Genomic DNA, 15,851 nt, shown 5'->3' with positions numbered 1-15,851 from the left:
TCCACAGGAGCTGCTCAACCAGAACTGGATTGTTCAAATATTACCAGAGCAGTGACCACAAATGCTAGGCCTGTACTTAAAAATCCTCAGTGGTTAGGGTTGCCAGGTCTGGGCTGAGAAATATCTGGAGACTTTGGGTGTGGAGCCAGGAGTGGGAAGGATTTGGGTCAGGGAAGGACCTCAGTGGAGTATAATGCCATGGAGTCCATCCTCAAAAAGCAGACATTTTCTCTAGGGTAACTGGAGAGAAGCTGCAATTCCAGGGGATCCCCAAGTCCCACCTGGTGGATGTTTCCCTTGTCCAGTAGGGATGCCAGCTTTGGGTTGGGAAAGACGTGAAGACTTTGGGGGTAGAGCCACGAGTGGGCAGGATTTGGGGTGGGGAGGGACCTCAGTGGAGTATTACGCTATGGAGCCCCTCCTCCAAAGCGGCCATTTTCTCTCAGCCAACTGATCTCTGCAGTCTGGAGATGAGCTAGAGCCATCCCTGTCAATGGTTCCAATGAGCCTGGCAACCAGTGGGAGGGTTGGGGTGGGGACATGGGGGTGTCATGTGACATCACCAACATCACCATGTCACTTCTGGATTCAACCCTGAAGTAACCACATGTACCTCGAGGAAAAGCCAGCAAATCTTTGTGAAAAACCATAGAGTTTCCAGCAATTCCTAGACCTACCCACAATCTCGTCTGGGGTGAACCCAGAAGTGACATATCAGCACAGAGGCCGATGGTAGGCTTTTTGTTTTCCCTCCTCCTGCTGCTTGGAGTGGAAACAGGCAATAGCAGTCCGAAGGATGGCCAAGTAGACAGCTATGGATTCTCCTTCTCATTCCACATCTGGCCCTGTTCCTTGCCCCCTCCACCTTCGGTAATGTGCAGGAACGCCCGATAATTGTACAACTAATGGTGGAAAACCTGAATTACAGGATCAGAGTGGGGGGTGTGAGTGGCTGCAGTGGCCATTTTTGTCAGCTGGGTCAGGAAATGTAAAGGTGCTTGCATATTTCCCGGGTCGCCGTGGGCAAGTGAGAACCCCACTGTTCCACTAAACACCGATATTTGTGTTGTTTTATGTTCATTTCGGTCTATCCAACTGGTTTCGTCTCTTTCTCACTCCTGTTCTTTTGGTCCAAAAAACAAAAACAAATGACGGTCCCAAACCAACCATTGCTTTGGGTTAAACAGAAGCCAAGGTGATATGTTTCATTTGGGGGGAAAGGAAGGGGGTGGTGTTGGGTGCACAAGACAGCCAAAGCATGCCTGAAAGATTGAAGCAATTCTTGCTTTCAGGGAGGTCACTCTTGGCGCCTTGCGGGAACAGGGCGAAGCAAAGTGGGGGGTAAAATAGACATTGTTTCCATCAACTCAGGTGCGGAGAGAAAATGAAAGCATGAAGCCAGACTTAAACTGACAGATGGTTCTGGTAGAGAGAGAGAGAGAGAGAGAGATAACAAAGGAAAATTTTAAGCCAACTTTTTAAGGCCATCAGCCACACAAGGGGGAATGCGCATAATGCTACATCATGTACTGGTGTGTATACACCCAATGCAAATTACAGCTAAATCGCTGCAGCCAAGAACGGCAAGGTTGCCCCCTTCCCGGTTTGGCTTCTATTGGCAAATAAACACCAGCAAGAGTAAAGAAGAAATAGTTATTTGCATGTACTCAGATTGTTGAAATGGTAACTGCAATTAGCACAAGAACAACCACATGATGCCCTCCTTCAGGTAGCTCTTGGCTGGCCACCTACAGTTTTGTTTTTGAGAAGAGTCATCAAGACACAGTCAACTTGTGATGACCCCGTAGGGTTTCTAAGACAGGAGTAGTCAACCTGTGGTCCTCCAGATGTTCATGGGCTACAATTCCCAATTCCCAATTGTAGTTTATGGACATCTGGAGGACCACAGGTTGATTACCCCTGTTCTAAGAGACCATGGCCTTTTTGTAGCCAATTCTCAGCCCGGACCAATCCCATTTAGCTCCCAAGATCTGATGAGATAAAACAGGGGTAGTCAAACTGCGGTCCTCCTGATGTCCATGGACTACAATTCCCATGAGCCCTCTGGCAGGGGGCTCTTGGGAATTGTAGTCTATGGACATCTGAAGGGCCGCAGTTTGACTACCCAAGCCTGAGCCATGCAGGCCAGGGCTCTCAACAATGGAGGGTGCGTTGAATCTTGAGTCTGCCCAAGCACATTGGGAGCAAACGTGAAACTCTGGAATGAAAAGGACGCTCATTCCGCACACATTAATTAATGCACTTTCAATGCACGTTAGAAGTAGATTTTCCAGTTCTGCATGGGAAAACCCTGCTGCAAAAGTACACTGAAGGTGCATTATCCTACATGTGCAGAAAAGACCCAGAGTTCACCCTTAATTCTTCTGGTAGCAGCTTTAAGTTTCCCGATTATGGGGATTTTTTTAAAGCATTTCCCCTTGATTAATGCCTACAATGGGAAAATCTGCACCTTAAGCCAGATAACCGCTATTAACGACAGCGTTCCAAGGCAGCCGTCGGCTTCAAATTGAGAAATGTAAGGTGTGCTGCAAATGTGCCCGCATTATTGCTGAATTTAAATAACAAAGAAATCGGGTTAAAATAGCAATCTAATTGCCGGCTCGCAGATTGCAGTCAGATGTTAGTTAAGGAGCCGACACGTGCTAATTGGATTCTGGGCATTAAAATGGAAAGGCAGGGAGGATTCATGATATCCCCCCTCTGCACTTAGCGCTGAAAAAGGTATCTTCTTCTGAAGGGGAAAAGATTACTTTCGGCAGTAGCGAGAGCAATATAATGGATTTATCTCCACTGCATGCCTGGCTCTACTCTCTATAACTCGCTGCATCTAGCATAAAACATCTGTAGTCCCTACTTCATATTGTACGCTTGCAGTTCCGACTTAAAAAAAAACACACACACCACAGCCCGTAACGTCTGAGATGAAAACACTGTTTGAGCACAAAGGAAATACCTCCCTCTGCTTCCCATCCTGTTGATCGGAGAGGTTCTTTTCTGATAAAAGCATTCCGCATCGTCCATTACCACACAGAGATGCTCTTCACAGCAGAATCTCCTGCCTGCGCTTGGGACCCAAGACTAAGGGTTATAGCCACGGCTGCATTTCACTTCTTCCAAATGGACATGCACAAGCAAGAGGCACATAAACTGCCCAGGGAATGAAAGGACTTGGGACAATCCCACCACACAAACACACATGCACAACAAACACACACACATGTACACACCATTCTCTAGAATTGTATCTATTTAAGCCCCAGATCCTTTTTTAGGCATGGAGTGGGGGAGCAATATTAAACTGGCCCCTGTGATTGGCAGACAGGATGAACTCACGGGACTGGTGGGAACTGGGATGTAAATGCTAGAAGGCTGGGCTCTCCCAGAGAGAGCAGAATCTCCTTTCTCGTCTCATTTCTGCTTCAAGGAGTCACTGGAAGGAGTCTTGAATCATGGAACGCTGCAAGCTACTAACCTCTTACTTATAATGTGTCTGTTTTCATTATTTATCATCCACCTTTCTCACTGGGACTCAAGATGGGTAACCCTGTATATCCAGCCATTCACAAAGCTTTTTCCTTGTTGCCACCTTCCAAGTGACTTCAGAGCTTCATTTGAACCAGAGGCTCCAACTATTTCCTCTGTTTCTGCCAGGTCGGCTGCATCTTTTATGGAACGTGACAGGCAGGAATTCAACCCCCCCCCCACACACACACACACACTCACTCACTAAGTCTCCAATCAGCACATGCTAGGGTTGCCAACCCCCCAGGAGGGGCCTAGAGATCTCTATTGCAACTGATCCCGGGACCTCAGTTCCCCTGGAAAAAATGTTTCCTTTGCATGGTGGACTCTAGAGTTTTATATTTCCCTCCCCAAACCCTGTCCTCCCCATGGTGCACCCCCAAATTCCCAACCTGGAACAGGTGATCATAGCATTTGCTGAATTCCTGATGGCTTTTTAGCAGCTTAACTGGAGGGGGAGGAATAAACAGTAGCCTAGTTAAGGTTCAGTCTCAAAGCTTCTGTACCAGGACTCTAGTTCATGTCGTGTAATATAACAGCAGCATATTTCCAAGAAAATGCAACGTGTCTGTCCCTGGCTACTAGATAATAACACAGCTGGCCCCCCAGCTGTGAGACTGGGAGAAAGCATTTGTGTAGAAAGGCATAATGTTTAGGCATACTTGAGCCCTAGATGTACTTTTTCAGAAACTGTGGCATGTTTTCAAAGCACAAGGAAGGAAATATGACACTCGAAAGAACTAAAACTGTAAAAGATCCCAGCTTTTTAACAGTTGTTCTCTCTCAATGGGGATGACTAAGAATTTAAAGTACTGGGGAGTAGGGTCAATGTGTCAGTGATCACTAAGAAAATTCTCGGCAACCTGCCAAATGACAATCCCCAGGTTTCTTTGAGGGAAGCCCTGACATCTGTAATATGAAACCAACAGAAGTTGGTACTATAGACAGGGACCATCTATAAGGGCAAAACTTTCAGATCTGGGGTTCAACGTTTTTTCTGGGCTCCATTTGCAAGAAAACAAAGGCCCAGACACCATGGCAAAATTAGCCAAATGGTAGTTCAAAAACATTTTTGGTGAAGTTTTGGATTGAAGCTGGATATTGTCTGATTTTATTTGATAGGAATATTATGAAGCTTTTTCAAGCTAGAAGCTGGATTCCTAGTAGAGCAAACCCAAAATGGTTCCAAAGCATGACTTCCTTTGACCCTAACATTATAAAAGCAGAAAAATACATTCCTAAAAATACCTAATATTTAATATGTATCATTCTAATTCAAACTAACCCCCTTAAACTGAAACACCATGAAAGTCATCCATCACTGGATTTCATACAATTAAAAATCCTTTTGCCTTTATGAGGCATGTAGACCCTGGTTGGTTATGATTTATCATATGACAGAGTTACACACAGGAAGCATATAATAATATAAAATACATAACCAACATCAGTTGGTAACTAAGGCCTAATAGGAGCCCTATTTTGAAGCGAGAAAGACCTGGAAAGCCAGATTTCACTGGCTTCAGGCCATATCTGTAGGTCCCTAGAACCGCAATGGATGCCAGTAGTGTGACTGCAACAGATACTGCATCCAGGTTCTCTTTCATTCATTGCTTCTTGAGTTAAACAAAGCATTATAGCAAATTTGGAGTTTCCAGTTCTTTTTACCTGCAGTAATACGGGTGTATCTCATGCAACGTTTAGTCATTCTGCCCGCCCTAGCAAACTGGATACCTCCGTATGCACAGTCACAAATGCCTTCTAATTTTGCCAGCTGGTTACCATGGCAAAAACTCAGGTGCCAAATTATTTTGAATTTAAAATTTAATGGGCAGCTTGAACTTTGCCCCATCCCATGTGGTTCATCATATGCACATATATATCCTACCATTCTCCTTGTAGCCCATGCCCAAGATGACTTCCGGAGCTCTGTAATATCGCGTGACCACGTACGGAGTCATCATGAAGCTAGTGCCCGCTGTCCTGGCCAGTCCAAAATCCAGAATCTTCAATGTGCAGTCAGATTTTACCACAATATTACTTGGTTTTAAATCCTGGAAGGAAGGAAGAAATCAAACACAAGACTTACCTGTAAGACATAGTGGGTATATTGGGAATTCAGGGGGAAGAGAACATATGAAGCATGCAAAAACACACAAAGAACCCTACTATAGCCAGCAATTGACTTCTCACAGTGGCTGGTCAGATGACTCCAGAAAAGTTCACAATTGAGCCTTGAAGGAAATAGCTCTGTCCTGCAGTTGCCCCCTAATAACTGGCATTCCAAGGTATACTGCTTTTGAATATTGAGGTTTTCTTTTGCTATCATGAATAACAAAATATTGCTGGACTTATGCCCAATATCAGTCCCTCTTCCAAGGCATCCAACACAGTGGTAGCCTTACTAAGAGTTATCAAATGAGTACAGCATGAAGAACTAAGCAATTGCTACTCCATTTCATTGGGTGACATTACATTTCAGCATTATGGGAAAAGAAGAAGAAAAATATGCATATTCACTTTATTTATTTATTTGTTTGTTTGTTTGTTTATTTATTTATTTATTATTGGATTTATATTCCAAACTGTCTTTGGGAACTCCCTGTAAAACTCATAGCATTAGTAACAGTTAAAACAACTCTACAATCTACTGAATGGTTTTAAAATTAAAATAATAAAGGCAGTATTAAATAATTATTGACCACTGTGTTTTCTTCACTGGGGAGGGGGAAGTATTGAAAGCCATAACACAGGTTTTCAGTCTGGTAGGGTTGGGCAGAGAGAGCCAACAATTCTGTTATTACTGATGTTGCTTCTGGCCTCAACCATAGGCTTGTGGACCAGCTCCATTTTGCAAGCCCTGCAAAACTGCCAAAAGGTTCTGCAGGGCTTTGACCTCCTCAGGTAGAGCATTCCACCAGTTTGGAGCCAGGGTCAAAAAGGCCCTGACTCTGGTTGAGTCCAGCTTGGTTTATCTAGGGCTGGGAACCTATGCCATGCATAACTAAAAATCTCTCCCTTTTGTCTTTTTTTTATAAACTGAACAACCCAAGAGATGAAGCATCCTCTGCAAGCCAAACTCCAGTTCTGCAAACTAACCCTAGAATAAAACAAAACATGGTTGCGCTTTATATGTCTGAACCAAGCCAGTGTTTGTTTCGAGCAGCCTGCCCTGATTTTTCTTGCTGCAGATGGGAATAAAACCCAAGTCAGCCAAGGACCTTTTGCTGGCCTTCCCGGAAGCAGAAAGGATGCACACGTTTTCCTCACTTCAGTCGTTTAATTTTTTACGTCCTGCTTACCCTGTGTATGATTCCTGCGGAATGAAGATGCTTGATGCCGCAAAGCATTTGGTACAGCAGGTAAGACATTCGCTCGTGATCTAGCTCCATTTGAATCACCTGGCACAAGTTGGCATCCATCAGCTCCATTACTAAATAACTGGACAGGAGACACAACAATTACCGAGATATGTTTTCATCCCCACACGCGCCCAGCACGTTGTAGAGAACCGGTGCGGACTGTAAGCAAGATTCAAGGCAGCTTTGACCCCGGAACGTGTTTTTATTTTTCCAAAGATTTATACACTGCCCCTCTCAGAATTCCATCTCGGGGTGGTTTACGTGGTTTAACGCACCAAACCGTAAGATTAATAATACAAAATATACTAAAATTATAAAACTTACAAAACTGCAAATAGTAACTATCGCACCAGCCATTACTAATAATGATCTAATCACATTGGTCTACCAGAGTTTGAATTAGGAGGAATCAGAGGGGAACAAAGGGCAGTGAGGGAGGGAGGAAGGGAGGCCTGAGATCCCATTGGATTTTCTGTTAATTGGTTGGCCTCAACCACAGGCCTGGCAGAAGACTTCCATCTTGCAGGCTCCGACAGGCCCCTTAACGCTCCTGGGAGCTCCTTCCAGCTGGGAGGAGCCAGGGCTGAAAAAGTCCTCGCTCCAGTTGAGGCCAGGCGGATTTCCATCAGGCCAGGGATCCTTAGCCTTAGTTTATATCCTGAAAATCTTGAGGGTCTCTAAGGTGCTATGAACTTGAATCTTCTTCTACTGCAGGCTGACACAGCTACCCCCTGAGCATGAGGATAGTGGGCTAGAATCAGGGGTAGTCAACCTGTGGTCCTCCAGATGTTCATAGGAATTGTAGTCCATGAACACCTGGAGGACTACAGGTTGACTAACCCTGGGCTAGATGTCTTACATGGGTGTCTGCCTTTTCTTGACCTTGTAATTGAAGAATCTCAGAAAAATGCCTAACGAAGCCAAGTCTCCCCAAGAACACCATCTAAAACTGATGGATGTGTGTCAAACATAAGGAGAAAATGGGTTTGCCCAGGCAAGCATAACACTGTGGGACACAAACTGGGGACGGCGAAGGAAATTCACAAAAGGCAGAAAAAGTGGACTTTGGGGAAAACGTTTTTAGATTGCCTCGAATTTAATTCATGTCAGGTTTCCGCTAGGTTCCAAATAACAGTGAACAATGCTCAGTGGATACTGGCAATTTTTCACAGCATAGGCTACAACAAAATAAATATGAGAGAGGAGAAAAATGTTTCACAGCCTTCTTTTTCTTTTTTTAAAAAGGAAACTATTTCAGAGTGAATTATCCACATTTCAAAGGCCTGTATACCTCAGAGAATTTGAAAGAAACAGCCACTTCCTGAGCCAGTGAGCAATGCAAAGGAATTAAAACAGAGCTCCGTAGAGTCCTCCGGAGATTTTTGCATGTGGGCCTGTGATCTCCACTTCCTCCCTGCATTCCTTCAAGTACCCTTATTAAAATGCCTCGCACACCTTTTCCATTTCTGCTTTTACAAACGTAGGTGACGAGTGCTTTCCGAAATAACTAAAGGCAGCAGACGGGTGGTCCAAATTTACAGATTCTGCCTTGAGCCTCTCCGCCAGATAATTTCTTAGAACGAGCAGTACATCCATTCAATTATCCCTCAGCTTTAATTTTCTCGACAAAGTGCAATGCCCTCTCCTCCTTCATCTCGGCCCCCGCAAAAAATTTAGGTTTTACTGTTGCCTGCGTTACTTACACATCCTGGAATTCCTCCAGCGATTTCTGTGGTGTGAATACATTTAATAAACTGATAATCTGAAAAACACAGAGAGGAGGAAGGGAGAGAAAGAGAGAGCGAGAAGGGTAAACCATGACCACTTGATCCTGTTGGGATGGGTTGACACACTGAAATAACATTGGTGGTTTTTAACTCTCCACTTTATACTAAACAGACTTGCTATGAGAGTAACAATACAAACTTCCTTTGAGAGCTAAATGATGGACAGAGTTGCCAACCTCCAGGCAGGACCTAGAGATCTCCCAGAATTACAACTGATCTCCAGAAAGCAGAAATCAGGGGCAAATGGTTGCTTTGGAGTGTGGAACAGATGGAGTTATACCCCACTGAGGCCCTTTCCCTCTCCAAACTCTACCCTCCCTAGTTTCCAACCCAAAATCTCCAGGAATTACTCAACCTGTCCTTGGCAACCCTGTGTATAACATCGCATCACCTGGAACAGCTTAAAGCCACTGACATTTTAAAACTACCTTTATGTTCCATTTTAGTGACTGGCTACTCATGGATTTTTTCTGTCATTTCAGACAGACTGATTTTATTAGAGGAATTAATTTACCTGTTCATTATCCAAGCAGGGAACAACAATAGGTCTTAAGCAGCTTAAGTCCTCACGTGTATAGTCCCAAAGCATCTGTCAAATGCCTACTTTTGATTGGAAGCTTGAGAAGGAAGAGGTCCCAGTGCCTTAGCTAAGTGGACTAAAAGTCTTGGGGCTCACACTGAAGACTTCTTTATCATTCCCCACCCTCACCATGCTAAGTTATGTGAAGGAGGGGGGGGTGATGGGCTACCCAAGAATTGGTCTTTCTTGGGTTCTCAGAGAATTCTCAGAAGGAATCTATCTTTCCCCTCCCAGGAATTTTCTGAGAAACGTTGGAAAAGCTAAGTTAATTATGAAAGAAGCCAGAGGGAATTAGCCCTCTCAAAATATTCTGCGTACCACTAAATGCTCCATCCATCCTACATGGCAGGCTCAAAGTAATTTCCTCCACCAACTTATCCTGGGTATTAAATATTCACCAAATAAGTCTTTCACTCTTCACTGCATCTGATATCTTTGTCATACCAAGATGTATGAATGTAATATTTGATATTTCACCCTGATATTTGAACACGGCATTTCATCTTATCGGGGCATTCTAGCTGACACAAAATAGGATTCTATACTTAATCACGTTTCATGATTCACAGCCAATGGCATTTGGAATATGACGTGCTGGAATCCACAAGGGGAGGGGACACAGACCCTATTTTTCCTTTCTCTCCTCTCCCCACCTTCACTATTGCTCTTCCTCTGTCCCTTTCCATCCCAGAGAGACTCATGGAGGGGAGGTTGGCTCCCTTGCCCACCCTGTCTCCACTACTGTGCATGCCTGACCATATGGGGAGGGGGCTGTGGCTTGGGGGAAGACCCACTGCTGTGCAAGTTCAATCCCAGGTATTTCCAGTTAAAAGGGCCAAGCAGAAAGCTCCTGGAAAACCTTTGCTCTAAGATCTGAGGAGCTGCTGCCAGCTTGAGAAGACACCTCCACTATTGATGGACTAATGGTCTTATTCAGTATATGGAAAATACTTCCTAAAGGCATAAAGGAGAGGGGACATGATAGCCCCCTTTAAGTATTTGAAAGGTTGTCATTTGGAGGAGGGCAGGATGCTGTTCCCATTGGCTGCAGAGGAGAGGACACGCAGTAATGGGTTTAAACTACAAGTACAACGATATAGGCTAGATATCAGGAAAAAAAATCACAGTCAGAGTAGTCCAGCAGTGGAATAGGCTGCCTAAGGAGGTGGTGAGCTCCCCCTCACTGGCAGTCTTCAAGCAAAGGTTGGATACACACTTTTCTTGGACGCTTTAGGATGCTTTGGGCTGATCCTGCGTTGAGCAGGGGGTTGGACTAGATGGCCTGTATGGCCCCTTCCAACTCTATGATTCTATGATTCTATGAATCACCCACTTAACTTTCCTCTCTTATTACTATCAAATGTACACACTTTCTCCAGCCCCCCCCCCCACCAAAGAGAAACTTACATTTTTGTGGTTCACACACTTCATGAGGACCAGCTCCCTGTAAGCTCGCTTAGCGTGCGTTTGATTTTGAAACGGCCGGCTGAGCTTCTTGATGGCCACATTTCTGTCAAGAACAGCGTCATATGCGGCACTGGAAGATTCAAAGGGACAAACAGCGGAGCTATTAAGTAAGATCAGTTCTGCATATCAGCAACAGCCTTTTCATGGCAGATCATTTCCAAGATATTTTTTAAAATTCTTTGCCCTGGACTTCTTGTGAGAAGATACCACCCTATGGGTATTGATGGTCGATTCTCCAGCAATCATTTGCATTTTTCTGTTTCATTATAAACATATATACCCTGTGTTTTCACTCATATACATCTGTGAGATAGTTGGCGATATTTTTAACCTCTGTAAATCAGAACAAAAAGAGAACCATGGAAGGGAACCAAATACACAACAACAAAAATGAATAGAACCAAGAAAATTGGCAGGAATACCAGTCTTGAAGTTAGCTTGAACGCAATTGATCAACGAAACTCCTACAGTTCTCTAAAAAGGTACCAGCTTAGCTTGACAGCTTTCCACTAAAATCTAGCTCATTTCTTTAACTACACAAATAATTTTTTTCTAGTTTTGCGCATGGTTTCTAGAAGACCTAGTAACATCCTGGCTACTACTGGAAGGTGGCCATCAACTCCCCTGTGCTGAAATCACTTTTGTGCCTGGTTTTTGCAAAACAATGTAATGCAATAATAATAGAGGCTTTTGCTTACTCCACAGAAGCACTGCTGAGCTTAATTGAATTTCCCCCCCTATTTCACTGAAGATCCCAACATGATGAAAAAAAAATCAAACTATGTTTAATTATTTGTGCCAGGAAGGGAAAAAAGGGGGGAGGGGAGCTTGAAAAATATTGACAGTTCCTTCTGTTGAAATAGGTAAGGTAGGGAGTACCTTTATTAGAATGTACTGTTCCTTACCAGTAATAATAATAATAATAATAATAATAATAATAATAATAATAATAATATTAATAGGATTTTATGCCCCACTTTTCACTGCCTGAAGGAAACTCATAGTGGCTTACAATTGCCTTCCCTTCCTTTCCCTACAACAGACACTCTGTGAGGTAGGTGGGGCTGAGAGAGCTCTGACAGGACTGTGACTAGCCCAAGGTCACCCATTTGGCTGCATATGGAGCAGCAGAGAATCAAACCCAGCTCGCCAGATTAGAAGCTGCCACTCTCAATCACTCAATCATTACAGCCAAGATGGCTTTTGCTCTAGTGGGGATGGGAACCAAGAAAACATTCTGACTGCTGGCAAAGGAGTCCCAAGCCATTTCCCCAGATTTGGCATCCTATCTAATTCCTCAACATGGCCTCATCTGTGGATACTTATAGCCACAGACTGTGGCCAAAGACAGACACGACTGATTTTTCTACAAACCTGAGAAAAACCCCATGTTTGCAGAAAAATCTTTTTTAAGGGTTTTAAACCCCCCCCCCATATAAAACAATGACTTTAGTTGCCACTGCTAGGCAATCACAACAATATTGCCACCCTTCAAGCCTTGATTTCTGTGGCTAAAAGGCAGGGGGAGGGGGCAGGGGCCCTCCCAAGGCTTTTGCGATCTTTGAGGGAGGATCTATTGCGGTCAGATTTGCCACCAACCACCGGCACCGTCTACCATGTGGCTTACAAGACTGACCCATGCCTGACTCCTAGCTACTATTCAACCGCAGCCACTACAAGAAATCCGGTGTGACTCTCTCCCCAAACCACCAAGAATTTCCAAAGCCAGTTTGCCAACCCTAAAAATGTATATGTTCACCTGCCCACACATACCTAGGTTAAGCATCTGATGTATTCTTGTAACTGGGGAAGGATTTTTCCATGGGAGCAAACCATTCTACTAATGGAATCAGTATCAACTGGATCTACCTCAAGGTGCCTATTGCTCTGTAAGGATTCCCACAGATGCTCTTTGCTGCACATGGCTTTATCTTAGCATCTTTATAGCCGCTACGTTTTTTTCCTAACAAAAGCTGTGTGTCAGCCGCAGTTTTATCATACGAACGATAGCTTCAATGCGATATGCACTATAAAAAAATAACTTTACAGTCAAGCCCTGGCAACTGGGAGCCCTACAAATGCTGTAAACAAACTCATAATAAATTATGTTTACAGTTGGCTCAGAAGGGTAAATGTTAGTTTTCCAATAGATCTTAAAAAAAAGAAGAAGGACTAAAAGAAATCGCTATAAAATAGTCTGGTTTAATGAAGACAAAGATTGTTTCCAACTAAACACCTAAATTGCCAGTCCCAAAACATACGAAATACGTGTGAGTGTGTTTGTAAATATATAGTCACATTATCGTTCTTTAACGAGCCAAGAAGGGTGAATTTCATTGTCAGGAGAGAAATTAGTGAAACTGTGCTTGTTTTAGGAGACAAAAGATGGTGGGAATCAAAGCTGAACTAAAGGACAATTTAAAAAGAGAGCAGCAAAATTCTACAAATAAACACATACGGAGTGGGGAGGGAATATATTTAGCTTGCCCTGCCCTGTTAGAGGAAAACAGGCAAAGAAAGGCTCTGAGAATCATCCATTCATGCAGGGGTAAGTCAACCTGTGGTCCTCCAGATGTTCATGGACTACAATTCCCAGGAGCCCCTGCCAGCGTTTGCTGGCAGCGGCTCATGGGAATTGTAGTCCATGAACATCTGGAGGACCACAGGTTGACTATCCCTGCATTAATGTAAGTAGCAGATGATGTTGCCTTAGACCGAGTCATACTCTTGGCCTATCAGTCTGTACTGGCTGTTCTCACTGGTATCATCCCTCCGGGTCTCAAGGAGAGGTCTTTTTTTTAACATCACCCTCTCCCTGATCCTTTTTAATTGGAGAAGTCAAGGACTGAACCTATCATCTTCTGCACACCAAAGCAGAAGCTCTCTAACTTCTTAATTACTGTTTCCAAAGGAAAGTCATAAACGGTGAGCCACCATACACTAAAAGGGAAGGGGTTTTATTTCGTTCCCACCCTGATGACAAGGAAGCTTCGCGTCTCCGACGTGTCAGGCCCCCGACAAAGGCTCCCTGGTCTAGCGCCCGCTGTATTTAGATTACAGCGGGCTGGATTACTAGTCTACAATAAACTGAAGAGTATGGCAGTATTCAACTGTACGAACTCCTATGCGAAATCCACCTTGCTCTCATCCATCTTCTACCCATAATAGTAATTTCTTTTAAAGCAGGGAAGCAGATAACTTGCCCACCACTAACAGAAGATTTATTGGTCAATAGTTACATGGGTCTATTGGATCGCTTTCTTTTGTAAATGAAGACTATTATTGCATGTTGCCAAAAAGTAGGCATGATACCTGTCTTGTTAATCTGAGTAAAAATAGGCAACAAAATCTTGGCCAACTACTCAGTATTTACTTTAAATAACTCTGGAAGTGCCAAATTGGGTCCTGGCACTTTATCAGATTTCATCTGTCGGATTACAGATTTAATTCCTGATACTGCAAATGGAGCCGATTTCTCTATTTCTTGGGAAAGCAATGATTGAACTATGTGACTATCAGCAAATGATGTGGCAAATAAGACCATAAAATGTTTCTCCCTACATCTGGCTGAAACGTGACAAGAAAGTGAGAATCTAGAATTTAACTTATTTGCAGTCATATTCCAAAAAGAGTTTACTATCGTTTTGCCTAGAAGCCCAAATCGACCACTTCCATGTAGTGACTAAAGCAGCTCTTTTTTTGGTTGCTTGTTTTAAACAGCAGTCCTGAATTCACTTTTCAGCAGCAACATCCAATTAAGTATACCTTTATCGCTGTGTAATTTAAACCGCCGATGCATATAACGGATTGTTCTTTTAAATGCCCTGCAGTCAGCATCAAACCAATTCTCCTTGTGGGCCTGGTCAGAATGGCCCTTAACCTGCCCAGAAGATGTACTTAATGGCTGGAACAATTTTTAACAAGTTGCCCAGAGCTAAAAGGTTCCTCTCCAGAGTAAAAAGAAAGAAGATTAAAGCCTTAAGATGACTAACTTTTGGGCTAGATAGTCATCAAACAGAAAGGCTGATTTTATGAATTTAGGCAGATTTTGACTGGCTGGGCAGGAAGGGATGTGCCAGTGTTTGTCTCTTGTGGCCCTTCCTTGCATTCCCAGGGAATTGCTGATCACCACTGTGGGATGGGAGGTGAATGTCCTCCAGGCCAGGCTGGATTCTGGAGATTTATGGTAGAGGGATCACTTGGGCATGAAACTGGGGGCTTTGTGGGTAGGCAGGTAGTTGTGAGTTCCTGCTTTGTGCAGGGGGCTGGACTGGATGACCCTGGAGGTCCCATTCAACTCTATGATTCACTGTATCTGACAAAGTGTACATGCACATGAAAGCTTATACCTTGAATACAATTTTGTGGGTCTGAAGAGTGCCCCTGGACTCAAACTTTGTTCAGTTGCTTCAGATCAACATGGCTGCATACCTGAGTCTACCTTCAGCGCAAGACTGTAACCTTCCTACTTCCTCTGCAACACCATTATTCTAAGTTTATCATCAGTCTGACTTCGTTGAAAAGGTAAAACAGATGGAAGAGCATTACAACTCAAATTACTAAGAACTACTAGGGAAGAAATGGTCACTACCCAAATATATCTCCTCTCCAAAGAATCAAACTAAACAAATCAGGTGATACAACAAAATAACCACTAACCCTGGCCCCACAATGATTAAAACTCATAAAAGTTCCCTTATTACCTACCCCTAGGAAACTATTAACTGTTAATATTCCAGTGCCGGTAAGTAGAGAAGCCAGTCTTCCCCACACACTAAATTCTAGCATCCCTAGATCTTCTTGGCTCAAGAGGGAAATAATTTATGGACTGATCATCTGTGAAACTTTTAAGAAAGAGCTCCTCATATGTTGCACCAGAGGGAGCCAGGTTTCAAGGCAAACATTGGCCAGGTATCCTGTGTGAGGTGAATTCAGCCCGAGAAGGCCTTCAGATTTATTTCTCTAGGGATGGAAATATTCCCCTTTTATACACAAGATGGTCCACAGCAGTTTCTCCTTGAGGCAGTACTGAAATGATGTTCCCTTCTGCAAAGTGGCAGGCCCTACGAGGCAGATCATGAAGATTTGCTTCCTTCTCAAGAATTCAAGGAA

At 43.7% G+C, this 15,851-nt stretch overlaps 1 protein-coding gene across 6 annotated transcripts in view; it reads right to left on the bottom strand.

Moving 5' to 3' along the window:
* MAPK10 (mitogen-activated protein kinase 10) overlaps window positions 1-15,851 on the bottom strand; it is a 216,222-nt gene that overhangs the window by 54,839 nt on the left and 145,532 nt on the right. For all 6 annotated transcript variants that reach the window (XM_077300996.1, XM_077301000.1, XM_077300999.1 and 3 more), the window contains 4 exons: window positions 10,680-10,809; window positions 8,609-8,667; window positions 6,846-6,984; window positions 5,432-5,597 (listed from right to left, as the gene is read on the bottom strand). In XM_077300996.1, the coding sequence (XP_077157111.1) occupies window positions 5,432-5,597; window positions 6,846-6,984; window positions 8,609-8,667; window positions 10,680-10,809 (494 nt within the window). The remainder of the gene's footprint in view (window positions 1-5,431; window positions 5,598-6,845; window positions 6,985-8,608; window positions 8,668-10,679; window positions 10,810-15,851) is intronic.

The sequence above is a fragment of the Paroedura picta genome, chromosome 10 (genome assembly GCF_049243985.1).
Source record: "Paroedura picta isolate Pp20150507F chromosome 10, Ppicta_v3.0, whole genome shotgun sequence".
Lineage (NCBI taxonomy): Eukaryota > Metazoa > Chordata > Lepidosauria > Squamata > Gekkonidae > Paroedura > Paroedura picta.
The sequence above is the reverse complement of the archived record's forward strand: the minus strand, read 5'-3'. Positions and strand labels throughout refer to the sequence as shown.